We start from the raw sequence: 21,425 nt of genomic DNA, 5'->3' as shown, positions 1-21,425 counted from the left end.
CTCTGTTTCTGAGATATGATGTTGAATAATGGCCAGAAAAGTATAGTATTTGCAGAACATTGTGATGTCACAGTGAAGTTGACCTTTGACCTTTTGGATATAAAATGTCAGTACTTCATCAATTCATCCTATTAGACATTTGTGTGACATTTTGTCATAAATAGCATAAGAATTGAGTTATGGCTAAAAATATATTGTGAGATCATACCTTTGACCTTCCACCACCAAATTCTAATTACTTAATTCTGTCCAGTCCAAGTAGATGTTTGTGTCAAATTTCAAAAAATTCTCATAAGGTTTTCTGCAAATATCATGTTCACAAGAATGAGACAGATGCAAGGTCACACTGACCTTGGCCTTTTACCACCAATATAGAGTCAGTTCATTGTTGAGTCCAAGTGAACCTTAAGGCCAAAACACACCGGCGGCGTCATATGACGGTCGCGTCATTGACGCGAGTCAAGTGCCACCTCCAACACACACAAAAAGCGTCGCGCTGCGGGGCGTCAACCAGATTTCTATTGCACACTCCAGTCCGCTAGGCTGGGAAGTACAAAATAGCGCTTTTTCAAGGGCGGCAACGCTGGAAAAATAGGACAATAGCGTAAAGTGCCACGGCGCGGCACATCGACACGCGTCAAGCTGCCGCCGGTGTGGGTTTGTAAATAGAAAATAATGGGGGTGACTGTTTTGACGCGCGTCGTACGCCGCCGGTGTGTTTTGGCCTCTAGTGCCAAATTTGAAAAAATTCCCCCAAGGTGTTCTTGAGATATTACATTCACAAGAATAAGACCGACAAGGTCACAGTGACCTTGCTCTTTGACCTACAACCACCAGAAAATTCATCAAACCTGTTTATTGCTGAGTCAAAGGGGATATTTGCGCCAAATTTAAAGAAATTCCCTCAAGGCGTTATTGAGATAACACGTTCATGAGAATGGGACGTTCAGATGGAAAACCCAAAACCTATGGCAATTGCGACCTCGGAGGCATAATAAAAACACAGAGTCAACCAGTTTCTCTAAAGATCACTTAAAATTAACAAACAAAAATGTAAAACAATTTGGAACTCTAGGGGGAAGTATTTTTCTTCACAGTCTTTATACTACACTAAACTAGCCACATCCTGGGCTAATGCATAGACATGAGATTGATATCCAACCAGTCATCTTGTTATCAACTACCCAAAATTTAATTTCAATAAGCTCCATGGCTGCTCAGCACTATCACAGAGTTAATATCCATCAGTTAATAAAACCTCTCTTCAGAGCTGCACCTATCAGCCCATGCCTGTTCAGTCTCATATTTGTTCTTTTTTACACTGGGTCCAACACAGCTGACCAGCAATGTTGGTATTGGAAGTGTTCTGATTTCCGTATTGACCAGTGGGTTTTGGTTGCCTGCAGGTAAAGGGTCCATGTGGAGACATTTATCTGCATTCATATGCAGATATCTGTTTACAGGCTAGAGATTAGCCAAAATGTTGTCTGGACCTGTCTCAGTAAGTGGCACATGGAAAAGGAAGTGTTGACCCAGATAGCCACTGGCTACACCAGAACCCCCAGAATATTGGCCATTGCCCCCAGAGGCTCTATACCGTGCCAAAGAAAGGAGTCCTAAAACCTGGAAATGAGTTAGCATTTTAGCACTTCTGGTTCCCTCATCTTAAAGTCAGTGGGTTTTTTGAATGGGTTTTTGGTTAGATGCCTGAAATAAGGTCTGTGGTTAACACAAGTTCAAAAGAGTTTTACATTTTGTTCTACGACATAAAATATATCAGTAAATGGCCCACCCATTAATTCTGAATCTTTGTGTGTCTTAAATAAGACGGTTGCTAACAAGTGGCTAAATGAGACCACAGAACTTTGTCACCACAAACATGGCTTTACAGCCTCGATGTGGTACGGATGTTAAGTCATGCGACTGTAGTGTAGTTCATTTATAGCCCAACATTAGCTTTTTACCTCTGGCAATTGCATTTAGGCTCCAAAATCATAAAAGTGATGTTGATTTGTGATGAGGATCTTGCTGGACAAAATGTGTAAGTATCATAAACGTTTGCCACAGAACTTATTTTCTGCAATAATTCAAAATCCAGTGGAAAAATCCCATGGGCTTTTTGACAGGAGAACAAGGGCGACACTAACTTCTACATCGACCAACAGAAAAACATCATCCCTGGAGTACTCTATCATCATCAGACCAATAGTAATTGGGTTCCGAGATTGTGCAGCTGCTAATTCAGTGCTATATTTAGCGGGTCCATGTCAATGGTCCGACAGCCCATTGGTCCGACATCCCATTAGTCTGACGGTCCGTGGTGCTGAACGGCTCCCCGCAGGCGTATTTATGCTTTAATGGTGCGCTGCGACTGGCTCTGGGTCAGCTGGGAAAGGCTTGAGGTGAAGCAGGCTCACGGCTTATGTGTTTGTCACTTTCTTTTTCATTTAAACCCACACCATGATCTTTTCCTAACCCTAACCAAGTGGTTTTTGTGCCTAAACCTGACCAGACCTTAACCACAGGGCATCATGATGATTTCGGAATGGACTTCGGAACAATGGGTTTAATATGGTCGGAACAATGGGATGTCGGACCAATGGGCAGTTCCCTATTTAGCAGCAGGGCATGAAGCTATTAGAATACCCTACATTCAAACTGCTCCTTCCTGCTAAATGGATAAACATAACTTGGTGATATAAAGTTTATGTTACCTATTGTAGCTAGCTAGTAGACAAATTTTTTTAATGAAGCTATTGGAAAAGCCAGTAAAGTATGATAATTCTACATATTCTACCAATTTACTTGTGCACAAAACTAGCAAGTCATAAAGTCTCAAACTACACTTTAAAGAGCTTACTGAACAAAAATGTTTGAGCTTGATGCACAGTCTACTTGCACTGCTAACGTAAAGAATACTACACATGCATATGGTTAGAACATATTAACACTGTAATGTGGTATCAATATTTAGTTTACTTTGCATTCTTAAACTATATTTCATTTTACAGTAGATAACTGTCACAGTGTTTTATTGTATCTTGCATCTTTCCTATGTCCTCAAGTGCCTTATTTATTTTGTTTCATGTGCCTTGGCTACCTTACCTCCACAATTTCTCATCTGGAATAAACAAATTCAGTTTGGAAAATACACATATCTGAGAATGAGATGAGAATATCAATCTTAATCTTTGTGCACTTACAGAAATGTAAAAACAACAACTGAGTTATGGTACAGGCTGGAACTAATCTCTTGACAAATTAGCCAGCCAAATAACTAGTTAGTCTGTTAAATCAGGAAGCCACAGCTGACCAAAACTGATAAGTTAAATGCAGCAGTTATTGCAGCAGATTATGCACTGTGACAGTCATACGACGTAGAGAGACCTTCTCATGATCAATCTTGAGTGATTTAATACAATGTGAGGAGACCTAAGGTCAACTTGAATAAAATATGTCCCATCATTTGAGCCATTGGCTCCTTGCCACTAAATCTCCTTAATTCTTACACACTATTCCTTAAAGTAACACTGTGCTCCTCCCATCATTAGTGTCATGTGGAACAGACAGAGGGTCTGTTCCACATGACACTAATGATGGGCCAACATGACAATCCGACGACAGGCCTTCAGATGGACTAAACAAGGAAATTAAAGAGAAGTGGATGAACTATCATCGCTTGAAAATCATAAAGGGGAGGAAGAGATCCCTTGTACTTCAATTCACGTTCTGAAAGGATGTAAGTGTATGGTCAGCAACAAAGTTAGGAAAAGGCATGCATTTACAGTATATGGTCATCGTACGTATTAAAAGTACTGCTTGAGGCTGTGGTCCTGCAAACAGCAATGTGGTTCAACTTGGGATGAGTGAGCTCCCTGCTGGTGAGTGAACAATACTGTCTTGTTGGGGAGGAAAGAAAAATAGAAACAGATGAAAAGAAAGAGAGACAGCTCATAATGTTCTCTGGTTCTGCAACAATGATAATGTGCAAGATGAGGTATCTTTGAGTGCAAAAGCCCTAGTAAACTCCTGGTTATTAATCCTAACCTGGTTTTGATCATATTCAGAAAATGATGTTTAAGTTTTTTTTGTTTCTGTCTTTATCCAGGTTTCTGATCAGGCTGTTAGGCTTAATTAGGCTGCTTTGACAGTGGAAAAGCTGTGCAGAATAAAGTGCTTAGTGCACAATTCAAAGGGCACTGAAAGTTCAGCCAACTAAAAACCAACTAACCAACTAAAAATGTCCACAAAACGTAATGGAACTGTGCCGTGGCACCAGTAGCACTCTACTTTAATTTTTTAATTTTTTTTAATTTTATATACTTTATTAATCCCCAAGGGGAAATTCAATTTTTCACTCTGTTGTCAATTACACACAGGTCCGAACACACACATGCACAAACTGGACCTATACATGCACTAAGTGGAGAGATGTCAGAGTGGGCTGCCCATGACAGGCGCTCTGAGCGGTTGGGGGGTTCGGTGCCTTGCTCAGTGGCACCTCGGCAGTGCCCAAGAGGTGAACTGGCACCTCTCCAGCTACCAGTCCACGCTCCATATTTTTGGTCCGGACGGGGACTTGAACAGGCCACCCTCCGGTTCCCAACCCAAGTCCCTATGGACTGAGCTACTGCCACCCCCTTTATACATACAAGTACCACCTGCAACGTCCTAGCTTTCCATATGCGCACAAAGTCTATTTAGCAAGCAGGTGAGTATGAAAAAGAGACACAGATTAATGTTTTTTACACTAAAACTGATTAGCCTATGAAACACATTTGAAATACCAACCAGTTCCGGTTTACACAATCATCATTGCAGCTGTCAGTCTTAGCTCATATTTGCAGAAGAATCATGCAGAGGAAAAAAATACACCACACACAGCCAGAAGCAAGATAAACTAGGAAACCAGTAACACACACGTGTGTATACAGTGGTGAAATAGTGAAATGCAGTGTGGCATACTTTGTACAACTGTACAGTGAACTGGGTGATGAGATTTTTTTTGTCAACTATCTGAATATACATACATATACATACATATGTGTGTGTGTGTGTGTGTGAAGTTTTTTTGTGTACTCCAATCTAGGAGTTTTACCATGTGCGTTGCAGTTTATGTCAGTTGTGCTCAGTGTATAAATGTACGTAATTGAATAGACATTGGGAATATGAAAACAGCAGACAAGGTGTTGCAAATATACAAATCCACAACAAGAAAAAAATTATTGTTTAATTACCACCTTGTCACCAATGCTGCACATATTGGTAAATCAATTCAGGGCCCCTTGCTCGGCACAAGCTAGCTCAGTTTCCATAGTAACACTGCACAGGCCCTCATACCCCCCCCCCCCACACACACACTCCTCTCCCACAGCAATGCGATGCAGGAAGTGCAGTGATGGAAGATGCTGTACAATAGTCTCCAGCGTGGCACATTAACCTACTTCCCAACCAGTCGAGGAAACGACCCGGATGCACAATGGGAGAGGTAGAGGAGGAAAAGGACAGAAGAAGGAGAGGACAGGGAAGTGAGGGGAGGGAAGGGAGATGACAGGGAGGCAAAATGAAAGCATAGAAGCGATGGATGGGGGGAATGGTGGAGATGCAGAGGGGATGGAAAATGAGCAAGGGAGAGAAGTGACTAGGAAAAAATAAAGAAAGAGGGATGGAGAGATGAAAGGAGAAACTGAAACGAAGAGAAAGGTAGAGGAAAGGGGGCATATAAGACTTAAGTGACTAATAGTAATATAAGATGGTAAATCTATTAAACTTTGATCTTGTAGATCTTGTAAATTACAAAAAAAAAAAAAAAGCACCAACAAGAGTGCTAGTTATTCACCACCCCGCCAATAAGTACTGTTGGCCCTATCACACTAAATGTGCTGGCTGTTTGCTGTAGTTGTACTCTTGTAAATCATTCCAAGTAAATGACAGAAAATCAGATCCTGGTCTCAGCAAATATTCACATGCCCTAATCAAACATCTAATCAAGCCAACCTCATTACGTTAATGTGTGCTGCAAAAAAGAGAATCACCTGATTGACTAAACACAGTGAAATGGTACTTTGAATATGTTCATAACCACAGAAAAACCAACATCAATAAGTCCTCTGTTGTATCCTGGTGACTCACTTTCTCCTCTGCCCATGTGTGCTCTACACTCAGTGGTCCTGATGAGAGGATGGAGATTCCCTGCATCGCTTTCATCTGCTCTGCTTCTCTTCACACGTTTAACCAATTTAAGGATTTACAGAAAAAGCTACAAGCTCATAATACATCCTCCAACAATACACTAACCCTAGCAACAAGGGGATACTCCATGAGAGGCTTTCATGTTCATTTTCCCTAAGTAGTGACAAAAGCTCTTTTTATTCTAATCGTGTGAAATATGAATAGGATGATGAGGAAATTTAACGACTTACCAACATGAGTGATGACACACTGCACCCTCTGTAGCAGTTCCTGGACCGACATCTCGTCTTCTCTCAGCCAGCACAGCATCTCAGGGTGTGGGTTGCATCCACTCTCCTCCCCTTCTCTCTCTCGCTGCTCTATCTCTCTCTCTCCGCTGCCACGCCTCCTCTCGCCACCCTTCCTTCCCAGACAATCTCCCTTCCTTTTGCTCCAAAATCCAATTTTCTCCTGTGAGGTTTCTTCCTCCTATCTTTTCTCTTCTGCTTCCTGCTCCTAGATCTTTCCTTCTTTGAATTTTCTTATGTTGAGCCTCTCCTCTTCTCCATCACACATCCTCCAAATCCAAACAATCACAGAGCGAGAGTGTGACAATGATGATGCCACTCCCAGCCAGTCAGCAAAATAGTAAGCCTGCGTACGAAATAATCAGCTATGCAGCAGGCACAGGTGAAATAACTAAGGCAGCCAGTCAGGGAATTAAATAGCAAGTAGCTCAGTCAGCCAGTCAGTTAATAACATAAGCAGTTAGCCTGTGTTTAATGAACCAAATAGCAATTTGTCAGCCAGACAATAAACACCACAGCCAGTCAGTCATTCAGTGAACAAAAGAGAAGATTGGTTTCTCAGCCAGCAAACTAAGCAGTCAGCAAAAAAAAAACAGCCAGAAAAACATTAAAGAGAAGTACCAGTTTGTTAGTAAATTCATAAGTTAGTGAACAAAACTGACACTCAGTTAAAAGCTAATTAGTCAACAACAAGACATCAGCCACCCATGTTGTCTTCATGATGCTGGCTAACATATCCAAAAAGTAAGAAGACACCTCCAGATCAAAACACAATAATCCTCTCAGGGGGAAAAAAGGAAAATGTCACTCCAAAAAATGTTTACAACATGCCAAACCTAGAAAAATTAAAGGATGCTCCTTGGGAAGTGGCGAAAACATTGAGTCCACTCCACTTACAGGGATACTGCTCAGGTTCTGGGGGGGAAAGCACTGCCGCTGCTGCTGCTGCTGCTACTGCTGCTTTGATGATGTTCTGTTTGCTCTAATAAAGAAGCTGAGTCACAAAGAGGGAAAACGAATCGGACAGCTGCTATACCTGCCTGCAGGGCGGAGAGAGAGACACATAGGCGGGGGGAGGGTGGAGAGATAGGGTAGGGGTTAATAGGTCCAGGAGAGAAATCCTGGTGCCTGGAAGTACATGGATTGGAGCTAATGGAACATTGAATGATCATTTAACTGAAGTATTTGTCAATTTTATTAGATTTAAGGTTGGGGAAATAACACAGAAAATTGTTTTGTGTCTCCTGAAAGACATTATCCTGACTAACATTTCACCATCATTAGCTCACAGGGGCTCAAACAAAACAAATCAGTAGCCTCCACCCATCATTCATCATTCATGTTTTGGCTGCCTGGATTCACTCAGTGCTGCCAGAGGCCACTGTGCTGATCCTGCTCCACATTTTGATTTAAGCCAACAATGCCAGGCAGGAGCATTAGCATCTCTCCATGAGTCTCTGTCTACTGGGACTGTTGAGATTGCCTGGGAGACGACCATTAGCCAGAGACATCTGCACTCATCCTCACCCTGCTCACTTATCTTTACTCTGCCAGCCAATTACATGCCCTCTTGGAGGCTTTCAAACAACACAAACATGCAGCATCAATGGCACAGCAGGAGGCAGACAAAGCAGAGCATAATCCTGGACAATGTGTGCTGTATGCTGATTCATCAATTAATTGTGCTCATATGTGCAACATTGCTGACTAAAGTAAAGTGAATTTGGTCTTTTGCAAATTCCTAATTCACAAATATCTGGCAAAAATACTGATATTTAATTTTTTTTTTTATAGATATCATAAAATGCAACTGTTTGAAATATAACCACAGACCAAACGGGATGAGGGGGTAAAAAATATGGAAAGAGGAGGGGAGAGGAGAGGCGGAAACATGAGAAGATAAAAGGGGTGGGAGGAGACGTGAGTGGAGAAGGGGGGTTGGGGGGGGGGAACCAACTCAGCATCCGCTGGATCTGATTGGAAGTCACGACATGTCGTTGACGGAAGTTACTTGTCTCTGCCAGAGCGCGAAGCGAGTTATTGACCCGCCCTATTCTCCCTGTGATTGGCTAATAGTCGTTACCTTCGTTGGTAGGATTGGCTTGGTTTAGGCACGGGAAGTGAAATTAGTTAGGGATAGGGCATAGGGTAAGAATATCAAGCTAAGCCAATCAGAGGCAGACTAGGGCAGGTTTTCGCCATCCTGAGGGAAGAGAATTGCGAGCGGGAAGGTGCAGCTGCTGCTACACATGTCAACAACTGAACTCCGTAGAAAGCTGAGACAACCACTTATCAAAATATACATCGTAGTCAGGCCTTGGTACACAGAAACTACGATTGTGAGTTCTCAAGTCAGAGTTAGTCTGAACAGCGGTTGATATATACGGTGAGTGCGATGTGTCTATCTGCAGAATCAACAGCTAACAGTGTGCTAATACTGTTAGCTAACAGTGTGCTAATACTGTTAGCTAACAGTGTGCTAATACTGTTAGCTAATAACGTTAGAAAACTAACGTAGCAAGCTAGTTCTGGTTTGTGGTCGTTACTATTGTGGGTAGAGATCGTTATAATTTATTCCATTGCAACACGTTAAGATACGGCTGGCTTTACGGTAACATTTTAACTTTCATTCTCTGTATGGAGGGATAGCATTGCCATACGATTCGTTCAGAAACTATTCATTTTTCTTCTAGCAACTGACATGGCTAAACACTTATGAGTGTTAAGCCACTTCTGTATCACTTCTGTATTGGCCACTAAAATTACTATCTTAGTAACAACTAGAATAATTGTAGCATATATTGTAAAATTAAGGTTGTTACAATAGGGCTCCATAAAATTGACGCCATAATGTTGAGTTTTGACCCTAATAATAATAATAATAATAATCGTAACTTTATTTGTATACTACTTATACGAACAATGTTACAAAGTGCATTCAAATAAGACAACAATGAAAGTACAATATTTTTTTAAAAAAAAGATAAAGAGCCAAGAAAGATAGTGTGTAAAGTGGCAAAAAGGAAATAAAACAAAAGTTGCGAATTACAAAAGTACTTATCAGGCATTAAAAGGGAAGGCTTTCCTATAAAAATATGTTTTAAGCAATGATTTAGAAATGGGTAATGTGCTAGCAAGCCTAATCTTTTCAGGCAGAGAATTCCAGAGCCTTGATAGCAAATGCCCTGGCACCTTTAATTACCAGCCCTGACCTAGGAATGACTAGCAAGGGTACGCTTGAGGATCTCCAGTCCCAACTTGGAGTACAGGGGCCGTATTTATCAAGCGTCTTAGAGTGCCATTTTAGTCTTAAGTGCTGAGAATTTGTGAAATTTAGTCCTACTCTCAAACTTAAGAATAAAAGCTATTTATCAACCTTCTCAAGTCTAAGAATCACTCCTACTCCCCCAGATATTTAAGAGACCTCCAGAGGTGTCCTAAGTGGTTAGGAGTTGCCAGTAGAGGATGGCACTGAGGCGAGAGAGACGTGCGCGAATGTTCCGGGAGCGGAAGGATGTCCTGGCTTTGTTTGATGACGAGCAGCTGATCAAACAGTATCGTTTTGATGAAGCGGGTATTATTATTGTCACAGATTTAATATGGGACGTCATCTCATCAGTAACATCACGCAGCAGAGCTTTCACGGCAGAATTAAAGGTCATCACAATGCTTCGATATCTTGCCACTGGAAAAATGCAACAGTGTAACACTGATTATTTGGGGCCATCACAACCGTCAATTAGCAGAATTGTTATGGAAACAATAATGGCCCTTACTGCTCCTCACCTCGTCATGCATTACATTGACTTCCCAACTACACCGATGAGGGAGGAGATGGAAATGCGAGCGTCCCTAGCAACAGCCATCCATCTAATAGTATCTCTTCTTCTCTCCAGTTTGGTTTTCTTTTTGATTCCATGTTGGTTTCAGCTTGGTGGACTGTGGTTGCAGTATATAGAGCCACTCAATTAACTGCACACAAGTTAGTTGCCTAATTAATGAATTGGAAAGATAAGGAAACATTTATTTTTGATTCATTACCAATGCATATTATGTTTTGTATTATTTGTAGATTATTGTCAAAATGTACACTCCCATTGTCCATTTAACTATTCACTGAGATATTTCTAAGATATTTATATATTCTTAGATAAGGGATTCCCTTCAGTGATTGGTCATTTCTATGGACTTGGAAGTGACGTCACCTAAAATTCCATTTATGGCACATAGCACTGTCGTGATTCAGCTCTGAGACCGACACTTAAGATTCAGTCCTACACTTCACTAAAAGTATGAGTAGGACGCTTGATAACTAACTTTTAAGTGTGGCTTTCAGCGAAGAATTTTTTTAGTCATAAGTCGACTCTTAGCAGTGCTCTTAGGAGTAATTCTAAGAAGCTTGATAAATACGGGCCCAGGTAGTCAGAAGCTCCACTATATAACTAGGGGCTAAACCATGTTGAGCCTTAAAAGTTATTAATAGGATCTTAAAATCATTCTGAAGTTAACTGGTGGAGGTGAGAATGTGGGAGATATGTGACTTACGATCTATCCCTGTTGCAGTGCATCACAGTAGTTGAGGCACGAGAATACAGAAGCATGAATAAGCCTTTATAGGTCAGGAAAAGACACAACTGGTTTGATTTTGATAATATTTCTTAGGTGTAAGTGTCAGGATTTAATAAAATTATTGACGTGGTTCAAAGTTAAATTGAGGATCAAAAGTGATGCATAAATTTCTTGTTGTAGATTGTATATTAGTTGCCAGAGGACCAGTGAACGGTTGTAATTTGCTTGCTTGGTGATCAGGGCCAAAGATTATTACTTCTGTCTTCTCTGAGTTTAGCTGCAGAAAATTACAAGTCATCCATCTCTTAATAGCAGTAAAGCACTTTATTAAAGTGCTCAGACAGCTAACATTATCTGGCTTAAAGGACAGGTAGATTTGGGTGTTATCAGTGTAACAGTTGGTAGGATACCCCATGAAGATGACTGATAACGTGTCCTGTTGGAAGCATATAGCGTGAAAACAAAAGAGAACCAACAATAGATCCCTGTGGCACCCCACACATCTGTGGAGCTGAAGACAAAACAAAATTCTCTTTCTGAGATGTGCGTTTCAAACCATCTAAGAGCAGTTCCAGATATACCTACACACCGTGTTAGTCTATTGATGAGAATGGTATGATCGACAGTGTCGAACGCAGCACTGAGGTCAAGAAGCAATAAAATAGAACATACCCCAGCATCAGCTCCCATCAGTAAATCGTTACCTTGGGAGAGCATTTTCAGTGCTATGTTGTTGTGAAACCCAGATTGGAATTTATCTGAGATGTTATTATTGTTTAACACAAGTAAGAGTTGAGTTAGCACCACCTTCTTGTGCTGTCAAACAACATACAAGTTGAGATCTCATTGTTTGCCTGATGGTATTACAGGGTACCCGCGGATCCTTGAAAAGTCTTTAAATTCATGTATCTAAAAGTAAAGCCTGAAAATGTCTTAAATTCATTAGAAATGTCTCAAATTGGTCCTAAATTCATTACTCAAAGGTCTTAAAATTGTTGCGGAAGGAATATTTAATCTGACTTTATTTCTTTTCTTTTTTTTTATTCTCGCGGCACTTTTCTGTGAGTATCCATGCGCAGTCCAATAACGGCGCACGCTGGTGGTAGCACATACACAATGAATCGTCGGCGGAGGTCTGCGCTTTGCGCGCTCTGTGTGAAAAGGGCTTAACGGCGCACGCTGGCCACCTGGCACTCAATATGCTGCTGTAGTGGTTTGTTTTCCAGACATGTGAGTATCTTTGAGCAGTGAAAGTTACTATTTTTGACTTTTTACTTGTCGGCAGTGATTTGTTTTCCACAGAGCTCTACGTGCAAGCATTTTACTCGCATTTGCGACTAAAAATAGTTTTGTGCAAGCAAAATAAATCATTCAGCACGCACTGCGAGTCCAGATTTCAACCAGCAGCAGAAACGAAAGGCGAATCATGCAGGTTGTGGGTTGAACGGGGGTCACAGACAGGAATACGGTGGTCAAATAGCCTACGGCAGTTCTGCGGCGCAAAATAACGGCTTACCGGTGGCGACAGAGAAGTCTGACTCCAGGTCCTGTAGCCTAATTTCCTCTTTTGTTGGCGTCATGACTGCCATTCACATTTCTCTTTGTGGCAGGTAACGGCTCACAAACCTCACCGCACTTTAGGGACTGTTCTTTACTTGTCAGGGGAGGAGGGTGGCTGGTTGATTTTTATTTTATTTATTTATTTTATTTCAATCCCTCCTATGTTAATCACTAATTGATGCTGTTTTTCTATGAATAAGTCAATAAGTAATTTATTCCACTGAAATATCATTGATGTATTATAGAAAAGTGATTTATCTTTTTATAAATGACAAAAGGTACATCTGCCTCATTTTTGCTGTGGTATCATGATACTACTCAGAACCGTGATACTTTCACTGGTATCGTACCGTGGGTCCCAATTTTGGTACCGTGACAACACTAGATGTCACAACCATTCCATTCGGAGTTGCGCAGTGAAGCAACTTTGATGCAGCTTAAAAATGTGTTCCCCCACTTCTAATTTTACAAATTAAGCACTGGTTATAGTACAGCGGGATCCCCCAACCATCGCTTATATTTATAGTTTTTTCGGTCTTAAATTCCATTCAAGGTGGCATTAAAAAGGTCTTAAAAAGTCTTAAATTTAACTTACTTAAACCTGCAGATAACCTGTATTAATTGGCGATATGCAACGTTTTCTTAATTCTTGGTGTTTTAAATGGAGTGTAGAACTTGAGCAATCCAGGTCTAACATTTGAATTGTATGCAAAGCAGTGGTGTTGTGTTTATCGCCAAGTTGGAAATGTTGTGAGACATTTTGACTGTATTGTCGGATTCTTGTCTTAGTTTGTTTAATCACTTTGACAGATGAGGTCATCAACAGCAGTCTGCAGTAATTGCACAAGGGATGCGTGTGATTGGACGTCTAAACGATTAAACGTCCAACCCCTCGCTAGTTGGCACCAGAAATATTAGTAACCAATAAGTGTTTTATTCATGTGTAAGGTCCCTTAACTGTCATGCAGCCGCCTGCCACTAGTAGGTGCTACAGAGCCAACAGACAGCTGTCCCCCTCCCAGTGGTAATGCTGGAGTAGACTGGAGTTTTGAAACAGCATGGTGGGAAATTGGAGCGATGTCCTCTCACAAAACCAGCACAGTTTGGCAGTACTTTGATCTAGAAAATGAATTCAGTGGCAATTTTTCTTTTTTGAAATTTTATATTGTTGTTAACTTTAAGTGAGTTGTCAGATAATGTGCAGTGTTTACATTCATTCAGCTGAAATTTAATTAGAATTTAGATGTTTTATTAACTTTAAAGTGAATTGCTATCATTTGTCAGATAATCTGCAAGGTTCAGTGTGCCCCACATTTCAGAGCCAATTGATTTATTTTAGATGTTACTTAAGTGGTTAACTTTTGACTAAGTTACCGTCATGTTCACATTCATAATGCACGGCGGTGTCAATATTGTTTGGGGACAATGTTTCAAATACTTAACAAGTTTTTCTGAGTGTTGACTAGTCTTAATTAAAAATTTCGGTTAGTCAACAGGGAAATTAGTCGCCAGGAACATCCCTAATTTGCACACGATTTTAGTAAGTGCAACAAGGGTATTGCTTAGTCTTCTAAACTACCATCATCCACCAGATATTACACATATATTGTATCTTCTGTCTCCTGGAAGTTTTGTGCTGCAACTTTGTTTTTAAGTAATATAGTAAATATATTTATTTTTAGTATATTTCTTGTGTGTGTATCTGTTTCTGCATCTGCATGTTGTTTATCCATAGGTGTCTGTCTGCTTTTACCAAAATCAGGAGGAGTTATGCAAGCCTTTTTGAAAGGAGCGACTGTTCAGTCTACCAGACCTCAAAAAGACAAGGCAACAGCAGGGCCCTGCACAGAGAAGAAAGCCAAGGCTATTCCCTGGGTAGAAAAATAGTAAGTGTGAACCACAAATGTGTACTGTACTGCTTTTGTAGCCCAAGTCCACCTGAATCACAAGTGCTCAGTGCAAAAGAATCTTAAAGGCCCAGACACACCAAACCGAGTACTGCGAAAAGGCAAGTGTTGCATTGCCTCACATCACCTGTTAGTGCTGCACGATTACGGCCTATTTCCACCAGATGTGTGTTGGTTGCGTCTCCGCTCCGGCATGGCAGCGGAGCCGATAGGATTCAATTCTAGTCAATGTGTGTGTTTCCAGCGGCTGTGCTGCGTTCTGGCTCCGTCTCAGCTCCGGCACTCCGGAGCCCTCTGCAACAGATGCACAGAACTTCTATTTTTGCCGGACCGGATCACAACACAACAATTCAGCACAGAGCAGATCGTGCGGGGCAGGAAGTCGTGCACAGAAAGAAAATAAAACATCCAGTTAATTTTCAAAATAAAATACGCAGTGTTCACGGCGGATCATATTTCCCTGCACTACACCTTGAAAACTACATAATGGGCAGAGGCAGGCCTGAAGTCAACAGGTCAGATGTTTTCAGACGTCATTTCACCCCGTTGACACCATGGACGAGGAGATATTAATCATGGCAGTGCACTGAGATGTCTTCTGGCGGAGCTGCACCGCTCCACACAGCAAACGCAGCCAGTGGGTATTGACGGACGGCAGAGCACGCAGCGGATAACCAGCGCTGCCATTCCGCAACGGACACGCATCCAGTGGAAATCCGGCATTAATCTAATTGCAATCACAATGTCAGGCTGTGCAATTAAATAACTGCATAAAAGGCTGCGATTTGCGATTTAATGTAAATGAATGTTAACATCTGTGCCTGTGAACGTGACTACCTCTCCTGTAGTGTGTGGAGATTGTTGACATCACTCCCACAAGCTATCCTGGTGTGTGCAGCATGTATGGTCAGGTGACCACCCGGCGTGCAGCAGTGACCAACATAGATGCTGAAGAAGAGCATGAGCACGACCATGAACAGGCTGAGTTGGTGGCGAAAAAAAACGCAATGTATATTATATAGCAATACTTTGGATTCAGGTACGGCGATGTTGAACAGTGCTGTGTAAGGGTTTCAAAGTTAAAGTTGCCACGTCCCGCGGCAATTTGACCAATCTATATCAACACTTGAGACAGCACAGAGAAAAGTAGGAAGAATGCATGCGAAGCCAAGCCGTGTAACGTTAAAGGCAATGAGACAACCGAAAGCCGCCAGAGCCTCATAAAACAACATCCAGGCAGTTACGCAAACATTTGTAAGTGTCACGGGGAAATCATGGACTCCATAACAAACTATACAAATGAAAAATTGAGTTGTGTTATGCTATGGTGTGCTGGAATTTGTCATTTACGTGACAACGCCTGAACGCAACACAGGCTCGCTCAGCTGTGTGTACAGTGCTGTGCTGCGCTGCTGTGTGAGCAGCATGTTTGACTGTGCTCAGTCCGTTGATGGTCATTAACACACTGTCCATAACGATAACTATGTCAGGTCAGTGTCCCCCTAATATATTGTAGGGGAAACACTGAATCAAGCAAGAAGACTAATGATACCATTTTTTAAAATTATACTGTGATCGCAATTGCAAATCGCGATATTGTCCACTCAAATCGCAATTGCACATTTTTATCAAATTGTGCAGCACTATCACCTGTGTCTCGGCAAAAAGTTGCACACAGCAAAGTATACAGCCGACGGCCTGCCAGCATGTACATTCTGCGGCTGTGTGAGAGGAAATAACTCTTCACACCAACAGACGGCAGTAGTCTGTAATCATCACTCAAAAAGGGAAACCGGAGACCATTGCGACACTAATTTGCCAGTTAGCACATTAACAACACAATCCAGTGTTGAAAGAACAGAGCATATTTACCATGCTTCAGTGAACACTGACACAAACCATACAAAACCCTTTCTGCTAAAAAGCTCAATGGCTAAAGAAAAATAATCTTACCTTATTAAACAAGTTTGTTTTGGTCTCACTCCCTCTTGACTTAAACGTTTTTATTGCTTTCCTCACTTCTGTTTCTCTTCTTGTGCGCTATGCTGAACTGCCAGTCAGAGTGTTTTAATTCACCGATGGGTTCCGCCATCTCCAAAACTGATTCAACATGCTGAATTAGCTAAAGTAAAGCCAACGAGGGCCAATTTGGACTGTCGGCTTGGTGCGTCAGGGCCTTTATAAAGCAAACTTAATAGTGGCTGAAACACCTTGGGGTTTGGTTTACAAGCTTGGGGACAATTTAAATTTGAATCATTTTTTTTCCCTGCAAAATGCAGGACTTCATGTGGTAGTTGAGTGAGAGTAATAAAAGACCAGCACCCTATACTGCTTCTGACAGTCAGTGTTAGATGATTCAGAGTAGAACACAGATATTAACTTTGATCATCAGTTTTATCATAAACTGAGATAGAAAGTCCACATACACTAATACATCTGCTCCTGTTGTGTGTGTCTCAACCTGTTTTGACAGGTGTTGACAAATGATGTTTACTCATTGAGGTAATAGTGGGGTGTTGTGCTGCTCTGCATTGTAGTTAAGTTTTTCTAATTATCTGGCCAGCTCATGTATATAAATGGGAAGGACAACATAGAAACACATCTCATATAATGTAGGCCAGTCCTACACCCTTAACTATGACCTCAGTAATAAATGTGTAATTGAATGTACACATTTTCAACGATGTCACCAAAAACTGACCAGAATGAGCTTTGTTAAGCTAGATGTTGTGACAGGGATGTTGTATTGGATTGCAAATGTGTCTTATTAAATATCAGACAGTATCAGTACATTTATTATTTGTTTCATGAAATTATACAAATACAGTTTCAGTGAATAATAAATAATAATAAACAGTGTAAACAGTGCGCTAACATGTTAAATAGTTATTAACAGACTGTAATTTTGCAAATCCCAGCAGGCCAAAGTGTGTCGACGAGGTGGCCTTTCAGGAGGAGGTGGTAGCAGTGCTGAAGAAGTGTTTGGAAGGAGCAGATGTAAGTATCAGGCTCTGATGATGGCTTTGATGATGGTTAGTGTTTGATGAGTTGATTTCACACCTGTCTCATGTAAATGGTAAAAAGGAAAGGATAAGGCCTGTGTCACTTGCCTTTTGGTCAGGTGAGACTGAAAGCTGGAATCAACAAGGTCAAGCAAAGGCATCAGGAGAGACTGGAGAGAGACCTTAAAACCAACAACACTAGCTAGGGCTATACCTGATTCAGAATTCAATCAATCAATCAAACTTTATTGCTGACTCCAACATCCAAATAAACATACAATCACATACAGTACATAAAACAAAAATACCATTATGTCAGTCAAATCAGATTTGGCTGTTTGATATGAATATTAGATGAATGTTGTCATGTTTTTTTGTTTTTAGTTTTGTTTTTTGGCCATGTTAAGTTTTAAAGTTTGAACGGGGCTCAGCAGGCTATTGAGTATGTGACAGTGACATTCATGTGATAAAGTAAACAAGTTAATGCCGCTAATGACGGATCAGAAATGTGCAACAAAATTTTTTTGCTGACACTAAATATCAAACAAGCAGAAGAGAGAAGATAATGTCATTTCAGAGCCTTATGGTGCAGGGCCTCTCCCCTTCTGTGCCACTGCATTATATCTGTAGTCCACTGTACCAAAGAGTAGCATGAAAGTCAAGAGAGCTCACTTCGCAGCAAAATCGGGGGACCAAAACATCCCCAGAAGTACACTGCACAGCACACTGACTAGCAAAAACAGACAAAAACTGACTGCTTGACTTAAAGCAGTCTCAGTGGACTTGGGGGTCTCTGACTGAGGATTCGAATCTCTGACTTTCAAGGGGCAGCCCTAGACAACACCAAACAAATGGGGCAGGTGATCCATAATATCACAGGCTACAAAGGCAGGAGCACCACCATCATGTGTGAGGCCACATTGCCAGATTATTAACACCTTTTATGGTCCCTTTGATCTCCTCAACAAAGCATCAGCTGTCAAGTCTGCCCTGCCACCAGACGACCAGCCACTGTCAGTATCCACAAATGTAAGAAAACCCTGATGAGAGCGATAATCAGCAAAGCTACTGGGCCTCATCCCCGGCGGTGTACTAAGAACATGTTCCAATGAGCTCTTTTTCATGTCACCACTGACATTTTTAACATAACGCTGTCACAGAAAAGTGCTCCCACCAGCTCAAAGACAGCCCCATTGTCCCTCTACATAAAAAATCTGCAGTGTCTAGTCTAAATGGCACTCACCACCATTCTGATGAAGTGCTTTAAGACACTGGTTCTCCAGCACATCAAGAACAACATCCCAGCCAGCCTGGACCCTCAACAGTTTGCAACAGCCAAACATCACTGGGTATGAGGTCGCATCCCTAGAAGAAATCTATACAGCCAGGTTACAAAAAGAAAGGCCTTAAGATTTTAAAGCTAACTGCCTCATCACCTTTCTCCTTTCTCACAAAAGAATGAGTATTCAGACAAAAACAACCAGATTTGTGAACAGTACACACGACCAGTGAGGGGATGAATCAATACAGTATAATATCGCAATAATTTGGGTGTCAATATTCTATTGCTCCACGGACGCCAAGTATCGATCTTTTATTATATTACATATTAGTTTTTGCAAATACACATTTTAATACGTTTTGTACAAAAATAGGAAAAATCAATTGCTTTGTTGGTCCACTAGATGGTGCTAATGTTTTTTTCCTTCTGAGATCAGAAGAGGTGTCATTCAGCAGCTTTTGGCAAAACAAAAATGGAGGCACTGGAGAAAAAAAATCAGAAATGCGCCATCACCGTTTAAATCAAATGTCTTTTTGGGGGGGGGTTACACTGATGGAAAGGAGTTCTTGGATATGACACGTGATTTGCAAGCAGTGTCATATGAGAATAAAATACTCTGGGAATACTACAAACATGCAGGCTCACCTCACACTCCACCATTCAAGTGTAAGCCGCCAAGCTAACCCTAAAGATGCTCCACTGAAAAATCAACCAACACTGGACACACTTAGCTTGTCAAAACTACCATCCAGCTCTAAGAGAGCTAAGAAAATAACACGGTTCAGAATCAGAATAACTTTATTGTCCTCAGAGAGGAAATTTGTCTTGGACAACAAGGCGGCTGCGGCTCACAATTTAGAGACAAACAACATTAACATTTGAATTATAAACAGCATTCAAGACAAGACATAAGAACATACAGGGACAGTGCTTAGATGGTATCTGGATAGTCCATCAGATTTTTTTTGCACATGACCCAGCAAAGAAAAAGTGATTTGTGCAGGAATCAAGTATTGCACATGACCCAGCAAAAATATATTGCACAGTTTGAAAAGTGACCTGTGCAGGGACCAGTACACAGATAACACGGCAATGACATGACATAAAAACATAAAAAGATTATTGCACATGGCCCAGCAAGAATTTATTGCACAAGTTCAAAAGTGATCAAATATCCAAAGATAGGATAAGCACCATAATAAAACCACAGGCAGGAACCAAGTGCAGTTTTTGATTTAAAACTGAGATTGAGCAGGTTGTTTGTTCAGAACAGCAATTGATGTGCAAAGATCTGTACAGGAGGCATTAATCTGTGATGCCTGGACTTCAAGGACAGTGACTATATGTGTGACTATAACTGCACATTATCTCACACAGGACTGATGACTGCTGTCTCACGTTCTCCAAACTAGAGCAGTACATGGAAGTCTAACCAGAGCAACACTGCAGACCTCCTACAAAATAAAGCACAAGAATGGGGGATTATGGTTGTAACAGACAACGCTTCCAACATGGGTGATGCTATTCAGTTAGCAGCATGTGAAGTGTTTCACTCACGCACTTAATCTGGCCTTGCAAATCTGCCAACAGTTCAGTTTGTCAGGTGTATGCAGTATTTCTGACAGGTACAGGTTATGACTGTGTTGGTAAATCTGCCTGCTTTTCATCACATTTTGCTGCAATAAAAATTGTTAAAGGCAGATGAACAGACTGAAAACTTAATCTTAAAGGTAAAACTGATGTTGACAAAGTATTTTGGGTCCTCTGGCAATACCCACCCCTAATAATTAAACAAACAAAATGAAATCAGTGCTCACACACACACACACACACACACACTCACACACACACACAAAAACATCAACTTAATCATGCAGTCTTTCAGTGTCATCCTACAATGCCAGGAAAGCTCATTCTCACTTTTGTTTTTGCTTTAATTGCAGCTTCCCAATTTGCTCTTCTATGGCCCTCCTGGAACAGGAAAGACCTCCACCATCTTAGCCGCTGCCAGAGAACTTTATGGGTGAGTGAACTGTTAATAATATGGGGGTAAGAAGCCAACATTTCAGCTCTTTGCATTTCCAGGAAGTCTTGTCAGTTATCCTTTTGTTTTAGTTTGATCATTTACCTGTTTTTTCTTGTATGAATCCTGTTCTCCTCCACTGTCTTTCCTCCAGCCCACAGCTGTACAGACAGAGAGTGCTGGAGCTCAATGCCTCAGACGAACGAGGCATCCAGGTGATCAGAGAGAAGGTCAAAAACTTTGCTCAGCTCACTGTGGCCGGGACTCGCCCAGAGTGAGTCAGCATTGATTCAAGCTCTGTAACAACCATCTGAACTTACCTTAATTTTTTAAAATACCCTTTTGTGTTGGGATGAATGGTTTCAGAAGTATCTCTCTCATTTTAATTCTAAATTCCTTGTCTTTGTTGTATTTGTAGTGGGAAGCCGTGTCCTCCTTTTAAGATCATAATCCTGGATGAGGCAGACTCCATGACAGCACCAGCTCAGGCCGCTCTCAGGCGGACCATGGAGAAAGAGTCCCGCACTACCCGCTTCTGCCTCATCTGTAACTACATCAGCAGGTCAGCTGACTTATCCCAATCATGAAGGCACAAAGATTCTC

At 41.3% G+C, this 21,425-nt stretch overlaps 2 protein-coding genes across 4 annotated transcripts in view; one reads left to right on the top strand and one right to left on the bottom strand.

Moving 5' to 3' along the window:
• Nucleotides 1-7,422, bottom strand: part of mcf2l2 (MCF.2 cell line derived transforming sequence-like 2) — a 267,264-nt gene extending 259,842 nt beyond the window's left edge. Inside the window, exon 1 of one of the 2 annotated variants that reach the window (XM_078169084.1) lies at nucleotides 6,423-7,422. In XM_078169084.1, coding sequence (XP_078025210.1) covers nucleotides 6,423-6,501 — 79 coding nt within the window. In that variant the 5' untranslated portion in view covers nucleotides 6,502-7,422. The remainder of the gene's footprint in view (nucleotides 1-6,422) is intronic. The other variant, XM_033622399.2, reaches the window with a different exon arrangement.
• A 1,276-nt stretch (nucleotides 7,423-8,698) lies between these two features.
• Nucleotides 8,699-21,425, top strand: part of rfc4 (replication factor C (activator 1) 4) — a 28,968-nt gene continuing 16,241 nt past the window's right edge. The window contains exons 1-6 of one of the 2 annotated variants that reach the window (XM_033622357.2): nucleotides 8,699-8,865; nucleotides 14,371-14,494; nucleotides 17,434-17,512; nucleotides 20,743-20,822; nucleotides 20,977-21,096; nucleotides 21,241-21,384. In XM_033622357.2, coding sequence (XP_033478248.1) covers nucleotides 14,379-14,494; nucleotides 17,434-17,512; nucleotides 20,743-20,822; nucleotides 20,977-21,096; nucleotides 21,241-21,384 — 539 coding nt within the window. In that variant the 5' untranslated portion in view covers nucleotides 8,699-8,865; nucleotides 14,371-14,378. Of the gene's footprint in view, nucleotides 8,866-14,343; nucleotides 14,495-17,433; nucleotides 17,513-20,742; nucleotides 20,823-20,976; nucleotides 21,097-21,240; nucleotides 21,385-21,425 lie in introns of both variants that reach the window. The other variant, XM_033622358.2, reaches the window with a different exon arrangement.

Source organism: Epinephelus lanceolatus, chromosome 6, assembly GCF_041903045.1.
Source record: "Epinephelus lanceolatus isolate andai-2023 chromosome 6, ASM4190304v1, whole genome shotgun sequence".
Taxonomy (NCBI): Eukaryota; Metazoa; Chordata; class Actinopteri; order Perciformes; family Serranidae; genus Epinephelus; species Epinephelus lanceolatus.
This window is presented reverse-complemented; position numbering and strand designations above follow the sequence as displayed.